This window comes from Sceloporus undulatus, unplaced genomic scaffold, assembly GCF_019175285.1.
Source record: "Sceloporus undulatus isolate JIND9_A2432 ecotype Alabama unplaced genomic scaffold, SceUnd_v1.1 scaffold_14, whole genome shotgun sequence".
Classification (NCBI taxonomy): Eukaryota; Metazoa; Chordata; class Lepidosauria; order Squamata; family Phrynosomatidae; genus Sceloporus; species Sceloporus undulatus.
In genome coordinates, this window is record NW_024802936.1 from 477,601 (window position 1) to 504,376 (window position 26,776).

The 26,776-nt window shown below is 39.0% G+C and overlaps 1 protein-coding gene across 1 annotated transcript in view; it reads right to left on the minus strand.

Moving 5' to 3' along the window:
* LOC121917277 (E3 ubiquitin-protein ligase MIB1-like) overlaps positions 1-25,544 on the minus strand; it is a 63,043-nt gene extending 37,499 nt beyond the window's left edge. The window contains 11 exon segments of the mRNA XM_042443063.1: positions 4,787-4,984; positions 6,573-6,680; positions 7,459-7,592; positions 9,442-9,586; positions 11,387-11,570; positions 12,765-12,969; positions 13,873-13,939; positions 17,027-17,131; positions 20,540-20,669; positions 20,912-21,083; positions 25,032-25,544. Of these exon segments, the coding sequence (XP_042298997.1) occupies positions 4,787-4,984; positions 6,573-6,680; positions 7,459-7,592; positions 9,442-9,586; positions 11,387-11,570; positions 12,765-12,969; positions 13,873-13,939; positions 17,027-17,131; positions 20,540-20,669; positions 20,912-21,083; positions 25,032-25,260 (1,677 nt within the window). The 5' untranslated portion in view covers positions 25,261-25,544.
* Positions 25,545-26,776: the final 1,232 nt, after the last annotated feature.

A 26,776-nucleotide genomic window follows, 5' to 3' on the forward strand; every position in this document is an offset into this window, starting at 1 on the left:
CGAAAATAGATGTAGAAGTGGAGGATTGGTACAAAGAGGTTTGGAAATTAGCTATTAATGATAAGTTGACATGTAAATTGAAAGTAAAAAAGGACTATGGAAAAGAAATGACTTTGAAGGGATTTGGAAAGAATTTGTCGAGAAAGCATTGAGAAAAGAAGATGGAAGGTTACCTCCAGAAGAACTGAAATTTTGGATGGAATATAAGGATGGAAATGGCTCCAGGGAAGGGGAGCACTGAGGGGTATACAAAATAATGTTTTAAAATGTAATAGTATGTAATAGAATGTAAGAAGACATTTGTTTATGAAATATTATAAAAATTAATTAAAAAAAAGAAAAGAAACCAAAGCAATCTCAATAGACTCTCAGTATTCAACGATGTTCTGGCTGAATTGGGGCTGCCAGCTGTTTTTTCTCATGCGTCTCAATTTTAAAACTACATACCAGGCAAGCACAATACACTGGTACCCCGGGTTACGAAATTAATTCGTTCCACCGCCGCTTTCGTAACCCGGGATACTTCGTAAGCCGAATAGCCCATAGGCGCTAATGGGGAAAAAGCCGCGGCTGTGCCGCGGCTCCATTTAAAACAGCGCCGGGGTTTTTTCGTAACCCGAAAAAACCTTCGTAAGCCGAAACAATAAATCCCTATGGGATTTTTTCGTATCCCGAAAATTTCGTAACCTGGGTATTTCGTAACCCGGGGGACCAGTGTATTGTCCTTTCCATGTGAGAACAGCATTCTGAAAGTCTATTGAATTTGCCTAGTGCAGATGCTTATGAATTTCATTCAGTTAATATTTGGTAAGAAAATGCCAAAATTCAAAAGTAAAATCTCATAGAATTATACAGTTGGAAGAGACCACTAGGGCCATCCAGTCCAACCCCTGCCATGCAGGAACTCTCAATCAAAGCATCCCCAACAGATGGCCATCCAGCCTCTGCTTAAAGACCTCCAAGGAAGGTGGAGTGTGTTCACTGTCCAACAGCCCTTACTGTCAGGAGGTTCCTCCTAATGTTGAGGTGGAATCTCTTTTCCTGTAGCTTGCATCCATTGTTCCAGGTCCTGTTCTCTGGAGCAGCAGAAAACAAGATGGCTCCCTCCTCAATATGACATCCCTTCAAATATTTAAACAGGGCTATCATATCACCTGTTAACCTTCTCTTCTCCAGGCTAAACATCCCCAGCTCCCTAAGTCATTCCTCATAGGGCATGGTTTCCAGACCCTTCACCATTTCAGTTGCCCTCCTTTGGACATGCTCCAGTTCCTCAACATCCTTTTTAAATTGTGGTACCCAGAACTGGACACAATATTCCAGGTGGGGCCTGACCAGTGCAGAATAGAGTGGCACTATTACTTCCCTTGATCTAGACATTATACTTTTATTGATGCAGCCTAAAATCACATTGGCCTTGTTAGCTGCCGCATTGCACTGTTAACTCATGTTCAACTTGGACTCCTAGATCCCTTTCACACGTAGTCTCTTTAAGCCAGGTTTCGCCCATCTGCATTTCATTTTTCTGCCCTAAGTGCAGTACCTTACATTTCTCTGAGTTGAAATTCATTTTGTTAGCTTTGGCCCAGCTTTCTAATCTATTAAGGTCATTTTGAATTTTGATCCTGTCCTCTGGAGTATTAGCTACTCCTCCTAGTTTAGTGTCATCTGAAAATTTGATAAGTATGTCCTCAGTTCTGTCATCCAAGTCACTGATAAAGTTGTTGAATAGCACTGGGCCCAAGACAGAACCCTGTGGGACCCTACTGGTCACTTCTCTCCAGGATGAAAAGAATCAATTGTTGAGCACCCTTTGGGTTTTGCCAGTCAACCAATTACAAATCCATGTAACAGTTACTTTGTCTAGCCCACATTTTACAAGTTTGTTTGCAAGAATGTCATGGGAAACCTTGTCAAAGGCCTTACTGAAATCAAGACATACTATATCCACAGCATTCCTTCATCTACCAAGCTGGTAATTTTATAAAAAAAAGAGATTAGATCTTTCTGGCATGACATGTTTCTCTGAAACCCATGTTGACTTTTTGTGATTATGGAATTGCCTTCTAGATGTTCACAGACTCTCTGTTTAATTATCTGCTCTAGAATCTTTCCTGGTATTGATGTCAGACAAACTGGACGATAATTGGTGGGATCCTCTTTTTTTCCCTTTTTGAAGATGGGGACAATGTTTGCCCTCCTCCGGTCTGCTGGGACTTCTCCTGTTCTCCAGGAGTTCTCAAAGATTATTGCCAATGGCTCCGATATTACATTTGCCAGTTCTTTTAATACCCTTGGGTGTAGTTCAGGGGTAGGCAACCTGCGGCCCGCGGGCCGGATGCGGCCCGGCGAGGCCTTGGGACCGGCCCCAGCCCGATCCTGCCGCCGATTTCGCCAGGGCCTTTGGGGGGCAATTGTCTATAGAAGCCTCAGAAACATGCATTTATATTAACATTTTTTTAAAAAATCAGCAATTTTTTTCACGTGTCCTCCATATTTTTTAAAAAAGTGTCTTCCATTTGAACATTTTGTCCTACATTTGTCCTGGTTTATTTATATATTTAAATTTTTTTTAAAATTATTTAATTATTTATTTTTTGGCTTCAGCCCCCCAGTTGTCTGAGGGACAGTAACCCGGCCCCCGGCTCAAAAAGGTTGCCTACCCCTGGTGTAGTTCATCTGGTCCTGGAGATTTATATTCATTTAGATTAAGCAAATATTCCTCTACTATCTCTTTACTTATTCTGTGCTGAAATTCCCCTCTTCTGTCCTCTGCTCCTTTATCCTCACGTTGAGCACCCTTTGCCTTTTCTGAGAAGACTGAAGCAAAGAAGGTGTTGAGTAATTCTGCCTTTTCTCTGTCCCCTGTTAGCACTGTGCCATCTTCTCTGCAAAATCTGCAGAATCATTCATTCCTAGATTAAAGTAACTAGAATTTATGTATCCATCTCTGAGAAATTTAAATAATGATACTTAAGGTATTTTGAAAATCCTATTATTAACTTTCTAAATGACAACATTCCCAAAGTAAGAGAGCAAAATTGTAATACCTCACTGTGACATTTTGATATCTTATACTGAAAACCTACTGCAGCTGTGGCCATATGAAGGAGATCATACTAGAAGTGTAGGAAAAGAGGCAATTTCCAAGATATTTGAGAGCCAAATTAACTTAAAAGCCTAAGAACACAAGAGTAGGCTGATTGTTATTTGGATTATTCCTTTTGGTGCTGATGTGGAATACTAGTGAAACACAATTCTAGTAAACTACACCATCAGCACCATTAGTAACAGTATACCTCTTCAGAATGTAAACTTTAGATTATGGCTACTTTACATTTTAAGAGTATGAATGACAAAATAAGTAGAGACAGCATTCCTGAGTATGTCCTACAGCTGTAAGAATTGTTTCAATCGGAAATAAAGAGGAAAATAATTGCAAGAAACAGTTTCTTGAAAGAGTAGTTGCTAAAAAGGTCACCCGCTTCCACCTTCAAGGTGGTGGCTGCAGGGCTCCTGCTCGTTTGTCTACAGATCCTTACTCTTTCTCCAGCCTCATGGCTCATTCACAACATAAACAGCAAATGAACAAAAGCTTTAAAAAGCTGTCAAGACGGATCTCTTTCAGCAGGCCTTTCCTGAATAAAAGTGTTCGGCCACAGAATAATCGCCCTCACATCATGTATTAGCCCACCACTCTGTCTTCGTTATATTTTTTTATTGTGTTATTAATAGATATTTTAATCTCCATTTTTAATTGTAACATGTTTAATCCTGTTTTAAGGGAGGAATTTGGGACATACTGTTGAATGTGGATATTTTAATGTGTCGTGAGCCGCTTTGATTGTCTTGTCACAGAAAAGCAGGATAAAAATAAGTTTTATTATTATTATTATTATTATTATTATTATGAACAAGATGTGAGGCTGGAGAGAGATGCAAAGATCTGTGAAATGGCGGGAGGCACGGATTTGCGTTGGGCTCAGTGCTTGAATTACTGTCATTTCACAGATTTTCCATCTCTCTTCAGCCTCTCACCTCTCTCCAGCCTTGCAAATACAGTACATATTATGCTACTTGTGTTGTGTATAGTGTCTTACATATATACAAATACAGGTATTCCAAAATATAACAACAACAACAATAATATAAAAAATAAATACAGAATAATTCTGTTCCCAAGCATTTCAGATAAGGGGTAGTCAATCTGTATATATCAAATGTTGCACCTATGTGCTCCATTACCACAGCAGCCTGCAAGAATAGAAAGGTCCCTAAGAATGGACCACCTGTGCTATAAACGTAAACATATTAACAAACAAGTAAATGAACCCACAATAGCAAGATCAAGCCAAGCCCATCAAATTGTTGCTACAGATCTGTGTTATGACTGCATATACTTACACCTTCATATAAATGCACACAGTAGGGTAAGTTATTTAAAACCAAAATTAAATAGCAAATGTGAGGTGGCTGGCAAAACCACCTTGAGAACTCGCCTAACAAAACCCTAGTTGTGTACAATGGGATCACTATAAATCAGCAGGTGACCTAAAAGCACATACAATCACAGAAATAGTAAATTAAGTGGATAACCTTATTTACATTTTTGTTATGCACATACAAAAATATACCATGCTTCCATACATTTTTCTGTAATAAAGCCTCGGTTTGTTAAAATTACTTTTGTGAACCACAGTTAGTGGCCATTATTAGTTATAATCCAAAAAATGGAAAATTTTACATGCTCAGAATAATATCAATAGCAAACAACAATTTGAAATACCTGGAGGCTAGGATGGCAACCAAAGTCCAGTAATGTCTTTACTACTTGGAGATGACCCTTATTAACAGCAATATGAAGAGGTGTCTGTCTGCGTTTGTTGCGAGCATTGAGATCTGCACTGCCTCTGTGCAAAACCTCTATCACAGCTCCTTCATCTCCAAAAGCTGCATGGTGAACAGCCCTGTCTCCATCTTTGTCCTAAAAATCAATATTCAGTTGAATTAAGCATCTTACTTTTGCCCTAAACAATAGTTCTAACTTTTGACTTTTACACTTCACACACAATCAGCAAATTGGTGCAATAGTATTAAGCACAATTACAATCCTAGGAATGGTGCACGTGCCCATGGTGCGCATGTGCCACCACGCCCCATTATTTTCATCGAGGCTCGAGCATACACATAATTCATCTTACGGGGGGGGGGGGGAACGGATCGCCATGTAAGGCAAGGGTCCACTGTATTTCTCTATACATATGTATATGTGTGGATATTGAAAATGGAGAACATATCAAAAATACCATATATAATTGTGTATAAGTCGACCTAATGTATAAGTCAAGGGTATGATTTGAGACCAAAATTATGGATTTTAATATGATCCATGGGTAAGTCAAGGGTGTCTACATCAATGTCATCACTGCTCCCCTCCCCTCTTTGAGCAAACACCAAAGAGTCGCCACCATCCTTTGGAATCCCAGAGTTTTATGTCATTCCTCTGCTGCTTTGTTAGTCAGACCCCTCTGCAAGTGAAATCCATTCAGAGTCCCATTTCTTTAATAATTTGTTGTTGAAGGAGTGTCTCAAAGTGCCAGCTATGGTGCAAAGTCCGCCAAAGAGGCTCCTTCTCCCTTCCCCCCTCCCTTATCCTTCCTTCTCAGTTTTGGTTCTCTAGCTGGAGGAGCAAATGATAAGTTTCTCCCACACTGACTTTTTCCTCTGCAAAACAACAAGGAAAAACCCAGAGCTGATAAACAGACCCTTCATCCCCCTCCACTCCCCGCAAGAGATTCTCTTGTTCATGCTGGTGAGATCATCCAAGTTCACCTACCTAAGTTGCTTCTTATCTGCAGTAAACAGTGTTTCCTTTCTGTGGTACCTAAACCACAGTTGCAACAGTTGTTTTACTGTTAAAATGTACTACTATTCTACACAATACAGTGGGACCTTGCCTTATGCAAGGGATCCATTCCGGGGGACCCTGCGTAAGGGAAAAACCGCGTATGCTCCAACCTCAGGCATGCGCACCATTGTTTTTCCAGTGGTACAGCTTTCAGCGTAAGCTGAAAGCCATGTACAGCGCACCCGCATATGATGCATGTGCATTGTAGTCTGCTCAAACTATAACACAGGGACCAGTTCGCAGATCATATTTTTAGGAATCGTATAACCAGCAGGATCACATACCTTCTCCCTCTTTATGTGTTTGACATTACAATTAATAGTTGCTAACCCTCAAAATAAGCTGCATCACATCAGTTTATTATTCTGACATCGGAGGACATTAAAGTAAGTTTACATTTAAAATAAAGTAAAAAGAATGCCTTATCAAGCCACTGATGACTAATAACAGAGAACCTGATTAAAACAATTGCTCAATATTCTAATTAAACAAGTGACAGATGAAAATAAAAAGATGTATGAAGATGTAAAAATGATCCTCACCCAAGAGCAATAACTGCAATTTTAAATTATTTACAAGCTTTAAGTGACTGTGTTTACCATTACTGAGTTCACAGTAAGGTACTTCTACTAGTATTAAACTGAAGAATTAAATATTAAGATACCTCTGCTTCTACATCCACGTTCTGTTTCAGAAGCAATTTCAAAATATCAACATGTCCATTCTGACTAGCAGCTTGCATAGCTGTGTGTCCTGCACATTGCCCGTTCACCTGAAATACATGGTTAATCAAGTCAATTAAGCTTAAACATGTATGCATGCTGAGAACTGTACTCATATATTCTAGAGGGAAAATTCAATTAAGATTAGCATTATGTAGGCAATCCATTACATTATACAAATATTTTTGACAACAAATGTGCTATTATTTTTTTCCTCGAATGCCCATATCTTATTCATTAACTGGCTATGCTAAAGTAAAGCACTATATCTATGTAATGCTACCTTTAAAATGTTGGAATAACCTGAAATATTAGGTCTGAATAGATCCTGGCTTGGCCCTATAAACCCACTGGGTGACCTTGGGCAAGTCACACTCTCTCAGTCTCAGAGGATGGCAATGGCAAACTCCCTCTGAAGAAACCTGCCAAGAAAACCCCATTATAGGTTTGCCTTAGAGTAGCCATACGTTGGAAAGGATTTGAAGGCATATAGCAACAAAAACAATATGCTATTCTCTTTATTTTATTACCAAAAAATTTACACATAAAGATTTAAATATATTTGAATATAACATTTAAATCAAACATGCAAAATTAGAGAGTATTAGTGAGAGCACTGGAAAATTTTCTAGATTATTTCCCAGTGCTACTTTCCGCAGAAAATGCACATCACTGCCTTTCATTCACTGCCACAGTTCTAATTGTAAAGACTGTGAAACATCCTTACATTTGACCAATTATGTGTCCTGCTTTTCCAAAAATTCTGAGTAATAGATTGGAAGCTCTCAATTTCCTTTTGCATCAGGAGTTAGAAAATCAGGTACTCACATCCACATCTGGTCTCTTAAGCAAGTCTTCCACTTTGGCTACATCCCCATTTGCTGCTGCTTTAACCAGTTCTTCATTAAGATCCCCGGATTCTTGAGTTTCAAACAGTTTCTTCAGTAACTGTGACAATCTCTCTGTGATCATCAAATGAAACAGTTTTATCAGAATCACTGTACCTGAATAAACTTGAATAAACTAGATGGGGGGGAATCAACATTTCAAATGTGTTTAAAGATTCATTGTGATTTGCTATTTGCCTGTAAATAATGTCTCCTGAAAAGCAGCAATACTTCCCTACAGCAGAAACAGAAGAGTTATGGCAGAGAATTCTCAGAACAGAATTGATTTTGTGTGCACTACTTTGCCATCTCGCAGTTTATGTAGATGAGAAAAGTCACAATTCACATTAGAGCACAAATTAGTGGTAAGACGGCACAAGTATTATGGAATAAAATGAAGATGCATAGAAATTTGTGAGCAATACAAAAAGGTCAAATTTGGCAAAAGGAGGTGTGAGAAGTGATGTAAATAATATACACCAACTTCAAAGGGAAGGGAAAGCCATGTGTTGGGAACAATGGCAAGCAAGAAGGAAACTGGTGGGGTAAGACAAGGGAGCAGGAAGTTAAGATGAGAGAAGAACAGAGAAAGACTGAAGGCCTGAGCAGATACGCAGGATACCATGGGCCAAGCCCGTCATATCCTCTTGGTTCCAACCAGTTTCAGTCCCGATCCAGTGGAGCAACGAGCGGGTGGCCACCAAAATGGAAACCATAAGGAAAATGGAGGCTGGTGAAAAAAAAAGTCATCCCTGGGTAAATTTTGGAGGATGCCTTCAGATGGTCTCCAGAAGGTTCAAAATGTATTTATTTATTCAGGCAAGGCTTATCTGACCTGGTTATTTCATTTCATGTGTGTATATTGTTTAGTTCTGAATAAAAAGTTTGCTTAAACATGTTGAATTGCTCATATTTTTTGTATAGCAGAAACCTTACACTATTCATTCCATGTCATTCCTCTCTGTTACCAAATTTTCTGTTGAAAAAGTACAGCCGGATTTGCCATCCGCAGATTTGAGCAGCACCAAAAGGTAAGTAAGCGGGAGGGAAGGGAGGAAGGCAGGGAGGGAGGGAGGCGAGGGAGGGAAGGGAGGAGAGGAGGGGAGGCCAGGGACTTTTGTCCCCACCATTGGGGACAAATGGGACTTGAGCATACGCGGATTTTGGTATATGCGGGGGGGGGGGGGGGGGGGCGGAAGGGATCCCCCGCGTATACCAAGGGCCCACTGTAATGCATACATCTACTATGAACACATCTACTTCGGGGCCGAACAGACAGGCTGAAAACGCTGGCTTCTGCATGGCTTGGGGGCATGGTAATTAGATGACACATGTCCCCAAGACACACGGAAGACAAACCGAAGCTAGGCCCATGGCCAAAAAGGAGCAATTTTTTCCACTCCAATTTGGGCCCCTGGCGGAGGGCACCCTCAGGACCTCGGCATGTAGTTGCCACAGTCCCAAGATGTCTTGGGCGGGGATGGCTTTAAGCTGCTTCTTTGTGATGGTCTGTTCCCCCCACTTTGTTAACTGAGCCATATCTGTAACAGAAATGCCTACAGGATTGTACTGTATCTTGTATCTTTTTGCCCTTTTGAAGCAGCTTACAGTAACACACAATAAAACACAATTAAAATGTGCCACTTTTCAATAAGTAACTGAAATATCCAATACACAACTACTCTTTCAATAAATTTCTGAACATATGCAGTATGTAACTACACTCTCACTAATCCTAAAAACAATTTTTTAAAAAAAAATTAAAATTACTATTACTATTATTGTTGTTATTATTATTATTATTATTATTATTTATTAAAGATCAGTTTCTGGAAGTTTCACAAAGTACTTTTATTGTACATTATTTATCTTTAAAAACATCTTAAAAATTCCAAATCACATAGAGAGTAAGAGTCTAACTTACCACCAGATGCATTGCTTATAGCAGAGCCTGCTGATGCTACTTTTGACACAGCAGCTGGATTGTATGTCCAAGAAGTTCCACAAACCTCTACTTTTAAGTCACTGTCTGAATAGATCTGCTGGACCCTTCCAACTTTCCCTAAAGTCTAAATAGAAGACAAGACAGACCCCAGCACATATGATTAATTTTTAAAAAGACTAAACAAATACAGTTATTTGCACTATGAGGATATTTTGTCTCTCTAGTTCAGTCAAGTTGTGTATAAACTGTAGCATGAACCATCAATAGAGAGCAGGGTAAAAGCTAAAAGGGTGCACGGTGCCTAATTCTGCTGTAAATGTTCTATTCATTTCCACTAAGAATTTGTTTTGAAAGACAGGTTATTTTCTGCTAATTTCAGAAATCTATTACTAGACAATTTCCCCTAATAAAACACCTACTGTGGGATTTCTCTGGTTTAAATGACACTGGGATTTTTGAGAAGACCAGAAATTGAACAATGTTTATCAATATTTATACAGTGCGCCTGTGTTATACGCAGGCGCGTTTTATGCAGCTTCCAGCATATGCTGGAAGCCACGCCGGAAGTGAAGGAGATGAACACCGGAAGGAAACAATGGTGCATGCTCCCACAGTGTGCACTCCACGCACCGCCAACGCACCTCCGCAGGCACAAGCCCCATTCATTTGAATGGGGCTTGAACATCCATGTTTTTTCATTTACGCGGATTCCCTGCGTAAGGGAAGGACGGACTGTAATACAGGTATCAAAAACACTAATAGAACACCATACTGGTATTAAAAACAGACACATATTTACTAAACTGAATACAAAAGATTGCTGAATGTCTGTGTAAAGCTACAGCAATGAAGTGCAACTCTAATTTTCGAAGCCTTTCAAAACCCCACCAACAGAAGACAATAAATTTTCTCCAAATGACCTAATTATGTCTTGCATTTACAGAAAGAGAACTTCCTTCCATGTCCTATGTGCAGCCAAATTATTTTTGAGTGAGATCATCAACGTGATCCTTCTCTAGTATTTCATTTAACTAAGAAAGAAGCAACAAAGTATCAAAACCAAGTGGCCTGAAATGTTTTCATGATTTTTCAGGTACTGATGGGATGAAGTATCAAGCCTAACATTTGGTCATCAAGCTTCTCTGAATGCATATTAGGGGGATGAATCAATTTATTAGCTTTGGAAATTAAAACAAAACTTTCTGTTAGGAGCTTCTAGGTCAGTGGTCCCCAAACTGGGTTACTGCCTTCTTTCCTCTTGTGCAACAACCCTACTGCCCCCCATGTCTATTTCTTGATCATAGGTCTACTCGCTGTGCAGCATCTAGCAGCATCTACCCCAGCAGTACCCAATGCTCCACCTCTTCCTCTGCTCTCATGTGTGAATGCAGCAGTGGGCCGCTGGTTCCCCTTGTCTTTCTTGTGTGCCAATAATTTGACTAACACTTCCCTTAATGCCCCCTTTCCTCACTGCCCTCCTATCAGCCCCCTTTCCTTCACCACCCTCTTGGATCTTTCCACTGCTCCCAGGTGGGAGCATACCACCCACTTTAGGAATAACTGACCTAGATCATCATAAGACAAGCATCCTAACACTGACATGAGCTCACACACAGGATGAGTTTTAGTAATGAAGCTTTATTAATATAAATATGTGTAGAAGATATTCTATGGGTAGTTCATAATTACAACATTAAAGCACCTTGTTTCTATAGCAAGAACAGTAGAAATGTACCAAGTTATGTACCTATGCATCATACAAATTCAGATTACTTCCTTTCTGCACTACTTCTCATCCCAAAAAAGTATTATCTAAGCTACAAAATTTAAAAGTAAATTTACTCATATCACAATCTACAGTATTGTATTTTAGTATTTTTAGTATTTTTATTTCAGATTAACAGACATATATGTATATACTTACAGGAAGCATTGCTTCGGCCCATTCACCATGTCCTCTTTGAAGCAGTTTGATTCTTTCTAAGTCATAACAAACTTGGACAAGATCACCCACTTGAAACTGTGAAGTGCCACCTTCAGCCCCTTGAGCAGCATCTCCACTTCGGACAACATTGGCTTTGGTGAGGACAGCAGGGTTAAAGGTCCACCTACAAAAGATGAGTTACTTGCAACATTATTAAGAAAAGTGAAGTTTAGTATTTTAATGGACAGTAGCTATGTAACTGCACTAGTAACAGGTTTGCCAGTATGCAACTGCTTGGTTTTGCAAAAATCCAAGTATGTTTTCATAGTTATGTCTATTAGCTAAAGGGAAAGCACTGTGAATTTTACAAGAAATCTAAGAAGATTCATGTGCCACATCAATTTTCAAATTGAAATTTAGGAAAGACTGAGACAGTCACAGATCAATTAGCATAACGTCTGAGTAAATCATAAACAAAATAAAAGGAACTGGAAGCAAAAGGAATAACCCACTATAGTAGATTTCTCCTTCAGCCAGACTGAGAAGGACAAATCATGCAGAGAGCCAGTAGGGCTAACCCAGAAGTAAATTTCATCTCAATAATCTTTAAGAGTCTCCTGAGTGTTAATATGTCTATGAACAGGAAGATCAGCAAGACATTGTCAAAAGTTTTCTGAAAATCCAAGTAAACAAAGCCCACATTGCTTCCTGAGTAGTAACAGCAATAATAGGGCAAAGTCTGCCTCATCAGCCCAAGCCTGTATAATTAATTGTAAAGTCTATGTGTATAGGATAATAAATTAGGCTGATATTGCAAGCTACTGTGGGTCCTATATGGGGAGAAAGGTGTGATATAAACCAATCAATACATAAATCAGGAGGGAAGCAAACTGCAGGCCACCAAATACCTAAATCACAACATTTTACTCACTCCAATTTAAAGGATGCATAACCCCACAAAGCTAGGAAGCAGAGAATTGGAATTAATGGATAATTCATAATGGAAGAAATTGGCTAGAAAATGATGCCCCAAAGATTTGAAAAAGTACTGGCAGTTTGCACTAGTAAATTGACATTACTGCACACAGCCCAATGTCATTAAGAACACTACAGAATTTCCAGCTCTTTTACTTAGACTAAAGGAAATACATTGGTACAAAATACAGACAACAAAAGGTTACTTCTTTAATTTCTGTGCCTTGTATTCTAATCAAAATTTAAAATGCAAGAACTATGATCCATTTTATTAGGTTTGGTAGGAGACATGTCTGTATCCCCTTTCTTATTTTGGGATGCAAAAATAGTCAAGTGGAACTTCTGAACACTAACCAAACATTAATAAAAAACTGTCTTAAGGAAATACATGAAATTAACATACCTATTGCCACTTGGATACTGCACAACAATGTCATGATCTTCATCTATGCCACAAACTGTGCCAGTGGTAGTTAAGGTTTCAAACATTCCATCAGTCCACCCTCCATGACCATGCTGTAAAGACTGAACAATTTCTAAGTCAAGATCAATGTTTACCAGATCACCAATCTGTAGTCCACCAGGATTCCTGTTACCATTTTGTTCACCTAAAGTTAAAATAAAAGGACAAGATGGAATTTTAATCATGCAAATACAATTTCACAAATAATAAAGGAATAATGAATTCAACATCATACCAAAAAAAAAGGACCTCCTGTTCTAATAGCATTATCTTGTTCATGTTGACGCACAGGTTGGGAATTCAATAAAGCAGTATAGCTATTTATCAGTGCAGATGCTAGAAGTCCAGTCAGTAAGCAGTTCAGATAACAGTATTTCACTTAAATCTAACACAAGCTGAACAGGCTGTGAACTGTTAATTATGGTAAACTCTAAACAGAACATTATTATCTTAATTTAAGGCTTCCAAACCATACAGAGAAATTCTCAGAGTTCAGTAAATTTTGCAACATATAAACATAAGAAAAGACATGCTGGATAGGACAAAAGTCCCATCTAATTGTACAAACTGTTTAAAAACTAGCCAATTAATTGCCTAGGGACGCCTGCCAACAGGACCTGAGTGCACCTGTACCTTCTATCTCATACTCCCCAATAACTGATATATAAATGTATAATGCCTCTGATGTGGGAAGTGATGCATAGTGATTTTGACAGTCATGGCTCCATCTTCCATGGATTTATCCAATCCCCTTTTAAATGATCCAAATTGGAAACCATCATTCCATTCTGTAGCAGTGAATTTCATACTTTACCTCTGTGTTGTATTAAACAGTATTACCTTTTTATACCTTAAACCTCCACCATTTCTCTTCACTAGATGACCCAAGCTTCTAGAGAAATGCCTTCTTTTTCACATTATGCATACTTTTATATACCTCTATCATGTGTCTCTCTACTCACCATTTTTCCTACACTGAAGCTTGTAAGCTTTCTAAGTATATATAATAACCATACAAATAATTCAGTTTATATTTCTTCTAACTCACCAAGTACTGGACAGTGATCACGGTAGAAGGACCCTCCTTTTGCATCCTGGACGCATTTAAGGTCTGACTAAAAACAACAGAAAATATTAGCCTTAACTATCTCAATATAGATTATTTGTCTGCTGCTAAACTGGTATTTGCACTGCAGTGGCTCTGTCAAACAGTAATCTATGATGATCTACTATTTAGGCATAAAACTCATTTGTGTGAGGCACAGAAACTATAAAGAAGAAAAGTAGGCAAGGTAGCCAATGCAGTTTCTTTTAGCTGCTACAAAATGCAGTTCCTTCAAGCTGGACAAAAGGAATTGAGAAAGGGCACGAAGACTGGGGCATTATATAGGGGATGGGAGGTGCTACTGCCAAAAAGTCTTCCCTAGTGATTCCAGAAAGTTCTGAAGCCAACTTGACAGGCACAGAATAACCCATTTGTGTGATTCAGAGAGACCACGAAGAACTATGCTTTACCCTCTGCCAAGGATGCAAAAATGTCTTCAACCAAAGGGCTGTATTAAGGGTATGCTAGGGACTACAATATGTGCACATACTTGCATATTCATACACATGCACAGATGCTTATCACTTAAAAATTTTCTCACTAAGCCTGCAGAGCCCAGCTCAACTCTAAGCATGTTTATTCAAATTTCAGTGCAAAAGCTTTTAGGCAAGCTAAGCAACATTGAATTCTATGCTTGTCTACTCAGAAGCAAGCCTTAGTGGAACAGCTTTATACATACAATGCATATATCAAGGTATTTAAGGAACAGAGTATTTAAAATGTAAACACCTTTGCATAGTTGGTATTTTTCTTGACACAGACTTGAAATCAAGAATGGTTTTCCTCATTTAGTTCCTGCTGTGCCTTCCCTGAACTCCACCTATAATGATGGCACTACTGATAAAAAGGTCCTTTCCTAAAATTAATTTTTCTTGAAGAAGAAAGTGTTTGTAGCTCAAGGACTACAACTGGGCTAACCCAATCCCAGTTGCAGACCTGAGCTACAAAACACTTTCTTCTTCACTGCCCTTTTTATTAAATGTTGTTTGGGATATATGCCCTAGTGTCAAAAAAGCAATACCAGTTCAAAGGAAACTCCTGGACCTGTTTATATAGAGATGTCTGTAAACAGACATTTCTTTCCCAATCCCAGATATATTTGTGCCACATTCCCTCTCCATTCACATTCAGTTCACAAAAGACCTTATTCAACTCAGATATGTAATCATCCTCTGCTGCTCTAGTTACAATGCCACATTAAGGACTGTTTCCCAAAATACTCCTAAAGTTTAACGTATCTGTTATGGTTTTGTAAAAAAGTCAAAATAAAACTTTCTTTGCATATAAATTAAAATAATCTACAAATAATACTTTGCATTGTTTTTACAGTAATCTGCAGCACCACAATACAATATTCTATATTTTCACTGTGCCTTTACAGGATACACAGGCTATTTATTTCAAAAGTAACTCTAGCAAATACACCTAGCAACAAATTCTGCTATGTCCTCCCTTCTCTGACTGTTGTTCTTGTTATTCCTAACCCGAATAGCAGCCATCTGGTGATATCTCTAAAGTAATTCCCATTGGACAAAAGTTGTTCACTGCACATTACACTAAAGTGTGAAGCTAATAGGAAGAGAAGAATCCTTTAATTCATATCATCTGGAACTAAGGAAGCAAACAAAGGGACAGGTGGTGTATAGGCCAACCAAGGGCCTCAGCAAAGATCTGTTTCTTTATTACTTGGAGAAAAAAGGTCCAGAGCAGTAAATGTGAGGTGCTGGCAGATTGCAGGGTGAAAAGAATAATAAGTTGTCCACTGAGTTAGATAAATATACTTCAAAATGAAACTTCCAAGAGCAGAAGATTCCTAAATATACAGCTATGAGGCAGAAAATATGTACATTTGCACTCCCATATTATCATATGTAAGTTTTGCATCCATCTGATATTATATTTACGAAGATTAACTGAAATTCTTTTTATTTTATTGCCTCTTCCTAATTCAGTCTTTTCAAAATGAATCAAATATCTAGAAAAAGTATGTGCTTGAATGCAGCTGACTGAATTGCTTCTCAATATTTAAAGTCATAGCTTTGCCTGAACATGTAAAACATAAATCTTTTAAAAAGGATTAAAAGGTCAATTAAGTCACGCTGTATTCAGATAAACTTCTTTAGAAAATAAAAACTGCTTCCTTTACAATTTAGTGGAAGAAAAGTATACACAACACTAATATGAGAGGAATACAAACAAAACTTCAGAAGAACTTCAATTTTGATACTGAACATGTAAATGTTTTATAAGAAACCAAGCATTTGGTTACGTGAGAAAGAGAAGCAAACAATTTGCAAAGCAATGAAGAACTTTTACATCAGCAGATTATTTTGTTTCCAAGTAGAAAATGGGGAAATTTGAGAGCTGATTAGAATATACTGGCTGTTTACCGAAAGACAATGGTTTCTATTCAATACAAGTTTCAAAAGAAAAGAATAACAATTTAACGAATGCCAAGAAGTGCACTTGTCTAGTAATCATATATTGCTGTATCAGGAATCTTCCTACTGTTTAATGAATCGTGAACTTATTAAATATTTTATTCTAATGATAAATATTCCAAACTGATCTATAATTATACTTCTAAGAAAAGAAAAAATATTATTTGGCCCACTTCTGCTTTAGATTCTGTAGTGATTTTGCAGACATTAATATGAAAAGTCTACTGGAACTTCATCAAAGTCCTCAGACCGCCAGCACACCATACAGCCAGCAAAATCTTAGATTACCTTACAGTATGTAAATAAATAATTACCATAATGAACATACAGTATTTACAATTACTGGGAATTGAAAACTTTTTAGCCATCTTCACATCTAACCATTTCTGTCCATCTTGCTTTCAAAAATAAACATCCTATTTACAAAAGTACTTGTGGTTAAGACTGAGACAGAAGCCCACTTTGTCTGTATGTTTAAACTGAGACCAGACTACTGCATATGCATAAGCCATCCCTACAGCTGTATGAACAATGAAGATCCTAATAGCATGCAAACTGACAGAAGGATATTACAAAAGAAGATAATAGCACAGCACATGCCATTTTATTCTTCCTTCATGAAGCAGTTTTACTCTTTGTACAGCTTTACTTCTTACCATGCCCTCAAAGCCAACTCTGTAGAGGTTTTTCGCTCCATTGTCCCATAAAACATATGCTGCACTGTGTGGACTAGATGCACTCCAGTCCTGGATTTCAGTTACCTAGCAAAATGAAGAAGGATATGTGTCTGTTTCCAAAAAGTAAATCACCTTCATCCACAGTCTACAGATAAGAACACTAACCTTCACTGTTTATTTACAGCATTTATATTCTACCTTTTCAAAAAGTTCAATGTAGCTACCATGACAAAGCAAAATAAAATGCACAAGAAAACATGGCTATTAATCAAAAGAAGCAACAAAACACACACACACACAAAACAGAAAAATAAAATAATCAAAACATCAGTTAAAAACTAATTCAAATTGCACTAAAACCCTTAACCTAAGGAATCCACCCTCAAAAAGGAAGGCTAAGGCCCCATGCAGACAGACCAAAATACAGTAAAGCTGCTTCGGGTCACTTTGGAGGTATGCTGTTTAAATGATGCATGCATACTAAGAGTCCAGAACCTGCGCCAAAGCTGCGCTCCATTCCTTAGGACTGGATCATAGCTTTGGCGTGGCTTCCATACTCTTAGTACGCATGCATCATTTAAACAGCATACCTCCAAAGTGACCCGAAGCAGCTTTATTTTGACCTGTCTGCATGGGGCCTAAAAGACGATTAAGCAAGCAGCAAAGCAGCTATCACTGGGTTAGGAATGTAAAAGGTACAGCCACCAAAAGGCCTTCCTTCTAGTCCCAATGATTAGCTGTCATTTTAGAATGGATAAGAGGACTTCTGTTGTTAACAGTTTCATTTTTACAACAGGGTATGTTACAACTAAATCATACCTGGAAGTTTCCAAGAAAACTTGCTTACAAACAAATATGATTAGCATGTTCTGCCTCAGGAAATTAACATCCAAACTCTCTTTTCAATTAGACGATATACAAACAATATAAAAACACTTCTGTGTAAGTATGGTTATGAGTTGTTGTTCTTGTTAATTCATAACCATATTTACATGGAAGTGCTTATAATAAGGACCACTGTGATGACCATAATCTACAACTATTCTTTAGTATATTAGCTAATTGAATGGAGAGTGAGTATTTATTTCTTACCCGCCTCTCCTCAGAGACTGAGGCAGGAAATAACAACAATCAAGAATTTTTTGAAAACCGTCTTGCTTGATTTGGTGTCTTCTTTATGATAACCAAATGATTTAGTCACAGAAGTGTTAGGCCAAACCACTACACAACAAAGCAACAATTTTCAATCCTTCTGGCTACTTAGTTAGAGTGACCATTGGTTATACTTCCACCACTGCACTCTCAGTCAGAGAGCATTCTGCAATGAAAGTGGACATGGAAGTCTAATTCTTCAAAAGCTATTAATGTCTCATAGTCATGATGGCTATATTCTACTAATAGGCTATTACCAGAGACAGTTTGGCTCTCAATACTAGAGAACACATGCAAGAGGGTGCTATTGCATTTATGTTCATTTATGTAGACAGACCATTGGTCTGAATGTGCTTGCAAGTATCAGTTCCCAGGTACAAAACCTGGCATCTCTAGATAAAAGGATCAAGTAGCACACAATGGAAAAATCTCTCACTATCTAAAATTCTGAAGAGTTTTTGCCCGTCAGAGACAGCATTACTGGTGGCCAGCACCCGGGTTCTGAAACACCCTTCCTAGAATGACTTAATTGACTCCCACTATGATGTCCTTCTGGGATTAGCCCTGGACCCAAAAATGTCCCAATGCTATAATTCTGGTCCATCCAGATCAGAGAAATTCATCACCAGCAGTATTTCCATTTTATCTAGATTAGGCTTCAACCTGTTTGCTCTGATCTATTTCAATACAGGTTGTCCACTGCTTCCCTGGAATAATTAGATAGAAATGTGAAGTAAACTTATCAGTATGTTGAGGATACCTCAGGTCAAACATCCAGTGGCCTCACCCTGCAACTTGATACAGATGTTTCCAAGTGTAGATGACAACATGGAACTTTTCAGTAAACTGTACACAGAGAGATCTGTAGCACCTTTGAGACTAACTGAAAGAAAGGAATTGGTAGAATGAGCTTTTGTAGACTTCAGTCTACTTCCTCAGATGTAACTCTACCAAATACATCTGAAGAAGTAGACTGAAGTCTACAAAAGCATGTGCTGCCAATTTCTTTCGTTCAGTTAGTCTCAAAGGTGCTACAAGATTTCTCTACATACTGATTCTACAGACTAACACGGCTATATCTTTGAATTCTTTTCAAAAAACTGTAAGCTAAAGGCCACAGGTGGAGCATCCATCCTGTAGCATGAACCTCTTATCAACACTCCAGAAAGAAGTGGAAATAAAGTGGTCCCAAGTTCCAATTTGGCAGGCGATCCCTAAAATATGCCATAGTCAATAGTACTAAAACCCACTGAAAAATTCAGGAGTATCTCATTAAGCCCCCAAAGCAGTGGTTCTCAACTTTCATCTTCTAGTTGTTTTGGGTTTCAACTCTCCCAATTTTCTCAAGAAGCTGGCTGAGGTTTCTGAGAGTCAATAGATACAAGCAATCTGTAACATCCAGTACCACCTTCAGTTGCAAGGCTATTATGTGTTCCACAATCTTACCCCAAAATGAGGACACCACACCTTTTCTGAGATATGTATCTCTATGACTCAAGTAGTCAAAACACCCAAAGAATTAACAATGAAAGGCAAGGATCAAGAATATTTTTGAAAGGCCAATAACTATGACGTAGTATCTCCATGTCCAGAAGCTGCACAAGCTGAAATATATCCATTATTAACAGCACCAAATGGAACACTGACTACAGCTATCTTTGGTTTTGCCCTAAACATGACGGGAACAGGTACTGGATGTTAGTTACAGTGAACCACCACTAATTTCATTTCTATCAGCATCTCAGTACAGTGTGCCCTTTTTTTACACAGGGAATCCGTTCCGGACCCCACCGTGTAAAAAAACGCATATGCTTGAGCCCCATTGAAAGTAATGGGGCTTGTGCATGAAGTGGTGGCACGGGGGCACACGTGCGCCTCAGATGCATGCCCCATTCATCTAAATGGGACACGCTGCCCCTTGCGCCCCACACAGCTCCCTTGTGGCTTTCAGCATATGCTGACTGCCACGTATAGTGCGTCCGCGTATAACGCGGGCGCACTGTATACCAAGAAATTATCATAGAATCATAGAGTTGGAAGAGACCACTAGGGCCATCCAGTCCAACCAATTATTACATGCTCTCTACAAATCAGAATAGCTTATCAGAGCAAACTACTTCAATACCCATTTCAGAGGTATGCAAGGACCTTGGCAGGACTGATAGACATATCAGTGAGAAAATCTCCTAGACATATCAGGAATTCATCTGTATCTAGAAGCCTCCAAGGATGGACCAAAAAAAATATGAACCATTGTTTTCACCCACCATCTGTAGTTGATACCTAGCCAAATTATTCATCAAAGACATAGGAATAAACATAGATACTCTGAACTCTTACTTTGCCCCTACGTCCATTGCCACCATCCTGATCTTCCCACTGCCAATCAACTCCTCGTACTACCCTGGCACTTGTGAAGATTCCCCTTGCAGTGATTTTCTTTGATTTACGACGGGATTCCAGTAATACCCTAAAATGTAATATTGAATTATATATATATTTAAAAGCCAGATAAAAAATAAACTGTTCAATATAATCTCTTCAATATAATCTCTCATTTTCAGAAATTAATTAATTATTATTAACATTTTTTTTAAAAGCAACTTGCATTTCAATTTACTGAACACCTTCAGCATTTTAAGTGGTGCTGAGACTATTCCTGACCGATAATACAGACATTTTTGTTTGTTAAAGTGTGAATGTAAAACTTACCTTTCACTTCCTGGGGTAGTTATTCTATAAAACCGATGTCTCAGATGATGCTTATCCCCATGATAACACACTGTACATAAATCATAATTTGTGCATTCTGCACATTTCCATCGAATACCAATTATTGGTTGTTGGCGACAAGTATCACACATTGTTCCATCGTGCTTAATTCCTGTGGAAAGGAGTACTATTAGTATAATACTTTGTTGTACATATATATAAAGGCAGGGATACACAAAAAAGTGGAATCCTAAGGGAATACTACACAAGTATAGGAACAGTTATGCAAGCAGTTCTGTTTTCTCAGAGGTTGCACAAATGCAATCCATAAATTCCTATGACCACTCAAGTCTCTGTCTTTTTAAACTAGAGCTACACAGGAATGTAGAAGCTGTACACATAATCCTAATGAGAAAATATTGTAAGCAACAGTACCACTGTTCCCACCAAGGAGTCAAAGATATCAAATAAATAAGATACATTAACACTTTGCTTTTGGAATCAAGTTCAGTAAAATGCTCCTTCTAGTTAAATAAGAGTACAATTACAATTAGAATAGATACTATTACACTATAAAACACTCTTTTATTCAGACAGACACTGATTTTGAAAGGCCAAGTTTTTTTGTATTTGGACTTTAAAGCATCAGTTCCAGCCTACTACACAATATCTTTTAACAGTTAAAATTTAACCTGCAATGTGGGAGGGGAATAATGAAACTATAACATTTTCCATAGAAAGTGCATCTACCACAGGATGACAGTCCCTTTCACTTTTCAGTTTAAGCCTCTAGAAAAGTGATTGGTTAACCTAGTGCTCAAATGGATCTTCACATGTGAAGAAACTGATGTCCCAAGTATCCTTTGACAATTCATTTCAGAATCAGTTTCTTGCAGTATTTAGTACTCATTCTCAAATAGTGTCACACTGTTTTTACTTAACAAGTACGTAGTGAAATATAAAGTCAGTCAACACACTAAACAGTGTATTTTTTTAAGCAATGTAGATCCATTAATGTTATTATTCTGGCAAACTTCACAAACCTGGACTTGATAAGATAAAGGCATTCAGCATCACCCACGGCAAAGGAAAAGATAAAGCAGGCAGATGCCTACCAGCTGGTCTCTCATACACTGCTTTTCCATTCAGCTCCAATTAATATTGACACAGTAATTCAATGGCAATACTGTTGACCTAAACTAAATTATAAGTTCCAACTGGAGTCCCCATAGTGATTTTAATTTGCTGGAGTTGGGAAAGTTTACTAAAAAAATTCCAATCTTCTAAATTAACAAAAATAAACAAATTCAGAAACTATGTCTACTCAATAAAACTTATTCAAGTTAACTGTTAAGTTTACATTTTACATAAGTATTTCAGAAGCTTTCGCTAAAAGCCAAAAATGAAATATTTGATTGGAAAAGTACACTTATCGACTGCAATCAAACAACTACATGGAAGAATGGTTCGCTGAACTGAATGGGGCTTACTTTTAAATAGAATTATATATGACTTTTAAAGCACATACAGTAAGCAGTGCAATTCAGTTTAGGAGTAAGCCCCATTCAGTTCAGCGAACCATTCTTCCATGTAGTTGTAGAATTCATTAAATTGTCCAAATATTAGGGGAAAACCATGAATGTAATAAAGACTGTTAACACATGTAATTTCAACATATCTCAGTAACTGTTGCAAATACATTTAGAATTTTAAAACTATTTCATTTGACTGACGGTGTATTAGTATTGATTATGTTGATAAATTTAACGGAGCAATACATTTTAGAAATAGCAAATGTTCCACAGCACAATATAGCTAACGACAATGTAAACGCAAATCTCTTATTGAAACACTTGTTTCCCGCTTACCCTCTTTGCTAACAGGTGAATAATTCTCATGATAGCACTGACCATCTGTTACAACAGAGTGAATCAGTATCCTTAAAGGCATACACAGATTATGTCCTTTCAATTTGACAATGGTTTTATGAAGTGATAGAACTATCCCATGTAGGTGATATTATCATTTTGACACAGATATTCCTCGCTGTTAAGAACCACTCATACACCATCTTAGAAATCCTACTAAGATCTTAGAAATCCTACTAACTCAGTAGAAACTTCCAAGTAATTGTACATAGGATTGGGCTCCACTAAAATCTAACACGAATAAGGTGAATTAAAATTAAGTTGAAGGTAGAAATATGTTAATAATTTTGAGCAGCAAACCATGAATCATCTGTTGTTGCTTGTCACTGTTTACTGGGGAGAAACAGTTTGTCATTTTGCCTTTGTTCTGACTCTGCTTATGGCCAAACAAGCCTCACTTTATATCTGCACATGCTTTCTATACCCCCACAATCTACAATATAGATGCCCTAACAACAACATCACACACTTTCTTTCCCCTGCATTATTTTTGCATCTATCTTTTGCCTAAAGAAGAAGCCAGTGAAGCTTTGAAAGTTAGTGTGATGTACTTTGGACATTTTTGTTGTCTCAATAAAGGTATCACTACAACGTGGGATTCTAAATTTTGTTGCACTTTATGAACTGTTACAATCACTGTTCCTTTGTTTAAAAACAAGCATTTTCCATTAACATTCCCTTGTGATTTTAAAATGACAACGCCTTGATGTTTAAAATAGTGCAACGGATACATTCTTTGGCTAAGCAGAATTCAAATACAGTACTGGACTACACTTTCCATAGCTGTCAGCAAATTAAAAATAAGACAAATCAGCAATATATTGACCAAGTCGCCAGAAAGAGAAAAGGCTACCAAATCCTACTCTCTCTTTGTCAACCAATAAAAAGTTTTTACAGGTTGCTGTAGCCATACCTACGAAGTCAACGCATGTCTTTCGTTACAACAGAGACTATGACATAACAGCAAAGGAAACTCGTTTTCAATGCATTTTATACAGTCCAAGGGCAGCCTTGGACTGAATAAAATCTTGAAGCCCTGTGGAATACAGTACTGGGAGGATATCTTCTGTTGAATGGAGATGTATAGGACTTCATGGCAAAATCTCATTCCCAGAAGGAATTACTCCAGATGTGGGAATCATGCAGCCCTCCAGTTGCTGTTAGACTGCCACCCATCATAGCCACCGATGGTGGGGAATGCTGGGGATTGCAAAACAGCAACATCTGGAGGGTCACATGATATTCCCCCCAGTTTAAAGGGAAAGAAATCCCTCCCCTCACCGAAAATGAAAACTCATTCACTGAAATGTTCTCCAAATGTTAGATTTATAGTCTTTCTTCCACTACATCAAAGGAATTTGTCTTAAGAGTTACCAACACTAAGGTCCACTTCTAGGGCTGCATCTACACTGCAGAATTCATGGAGTTTGACACCTCAGTACTATGGAATTCTGGGGTTTGTAGTTTTGTGGGTTATTTACCCTTCTCTGTCAGAGAGCTCTAGGGCCACTTGCTGTCACTGTTAGCTGCCTTCAACTTATGGTGACCCTGTATACAAGGTACTTCCAAGCCCCCCTGTCCTCCAATGCTTTACTTAGGTCTTGTAGATTTATCCAACTACCCCAAACCCCAACAAACTACAAATCCAAGGATCCCACAGGACAGAGCCATGGATGGCAGTTAAAGCAGAAAGGGGCACAGAAGTAAAACAAGTACAGTATGTAAATTAATTCTGCGGTTGGTCAGGGACATAAGGCACTTGGACACTGCTTGGAACTACAGAACCCTGGCATTTGTGGTTTGTTGTGGTTGTGTGTACTTTGCTGAATCTACAAGGCTCCTAAGCAGGGCAGCGGAGGAGGGGGGCTTGGGCATGTCTGGAGTGCTGTGAGTCATGGCATTTTTGAGGCAGCGGAACACTTTGGCGGGGAAGGCTCAAGGCCTTGTAAACAGGGCTGTATAGGATGGCGCTTCAGTGCTTAAAGTGGTGTCAAACTGCGTTATTTCTGCAGTGTAGACGAGGGACCCTAAAAGGCTCAGCTCTTAATGGGGAGCAACCCCACAGGGACTAAAAGGAGGCTTATATCCAAGCCCCAGGTCGGACTGGGATCTCCTTCTTCCCCTGTCTCTGCTGCTGAGGGAGGGAGGGCCGGTGTCCCGGTGCCTGGCGGGGCCGCCTCTTCCCGGCTCACCTGTGGGGGCGCTGTCGAGGATGCGGAGGTCGTAGGCGCCGGAGCAGCGGTAGTTGGCGGCGGTGCCGTTGTCCCAGACCACCACCACTTCCTCGGGGCTCTCGAAGGTGCGGACGGTGCCGACGTGGCCCTCGCCGCCGTCCTGCTTCCCCCACTTCCAGTCGGGGCCCCGCACCACCCGCGCCCCGACCCCCTCCACCATCACGCGGTTGTTCCTCGAGTTGCTCATCGCCCTCAGCCTCCGGGGAACGACGGGCACAGAAAAGGGACGGCCTCCGCAGCCTCCAACAGTAAATCCCCCCCGCCTCTCTTTTCTCCTCAACTAGGCCTCACCCCCCTCTTTAGCCCCGCAATGGTCTTTCCCGACCGCTTGGGAGACGCGCGCCCCGCTCCTTCCAAGTCCCAAATGCGGGGGGTGTTCCAATGGCTACATCCGGGGACCCTGCAGCCACAGCGCCAGCGCCGTCGCCGCTTTGGAACGGAGGAAGGGCCACAGAACGTTCTGCGCATGCTCCGATTGTGTCATCTTCAGCAAACGGGGGGGAGAAAGAGAGTAGAAAGGAAGAGGCTGAGGGAGCGGTTTGTTCTGAGAACAAAGAGAGAGGTTCTACAGCGACGCCTAGGGGTCGCAGGCGGGTATTGCAGCTGAAACGGAGAAAAGGCTGCTGCTTGGTGTGTGTTTGTTACAGTGCTCGGCTGCCTCCTGTTGCATTCTGGGTTTTGTAGTTCAGTGAGGCTTAATTGCTCTCTGGCTGAGAATTCTAAATGCCCCTCGTTTAAACTGCAAATCCCAGAATGCAACAGGGAGGCAGCCAGAGCTTTTAAAGTAGAACAGCAGTGCTGTAATAAGAGTGTAGTGTGGTGTCATGGGTTTTTAATTGTAAAATGTAAGATTTTATTACTACACTCTTTGTTACTACACTTTTTAAAAATATACATTTTATTAAACGCACTCTATTATTTTTTAAAATATACAAACAAGTAAACAAAACAAGCAAAAAGAAAGAAAAACAAACAAAACAAAAACCACATAAATACAAAAGCACAACAATAGCATATCATCTCCTCTGCTGAGATATTCTCTACAATTAATATTTTAAGCTATACAATCAAACTGCTTGATCTCCTTGTCCTTCCTCAACTGCTGTGATCTTCACATAAGCATCTATCAGATAATCTGCTCTTATATTTATTTAAACTTAAACCCTAAGAAAAAAAATCTTACGTTTTATTAAAAAAAACTATGACACCACACTATATATATATTAAATTAGAAGCAATAAAATAAACTATAAGTGTAGTGTGGTAATGTGGTTGTGTGTGTTTGTCAGTCTGTCTTCAAGTCGCCTACAGAATTATGGCAACCCCATGAATTTCACAGGGTTTTCTGAGGCAAGGAATATTCAGAGGTGGTTTTGCCAGTTCCTTTCAGTGATGTAGCCTCTATTCAATTGACTTAAGTCGCTTCATTGACTTGGCTTGGACTTAGAATCACAGAGCTGGAAGAGACCTCAAGGCCCATCCAGTCCAAGCCCCTGCCATGCAGGAATACACAATCAAAGCACTCCCGACATGGCCTTCCTACCTCTATTTAAAGATCTCCGAAGAAGGAGACTCCACCACTCTCCAAGGGAATGTGTTCCACTGTCGAACAGCCCTTACTCTCAAGAAGCTCTTCCTAATGTTGAGGTGGAACTTGACTTGGTAAAAATCATACACTGACTTGATTTTACGTACTTGACTTG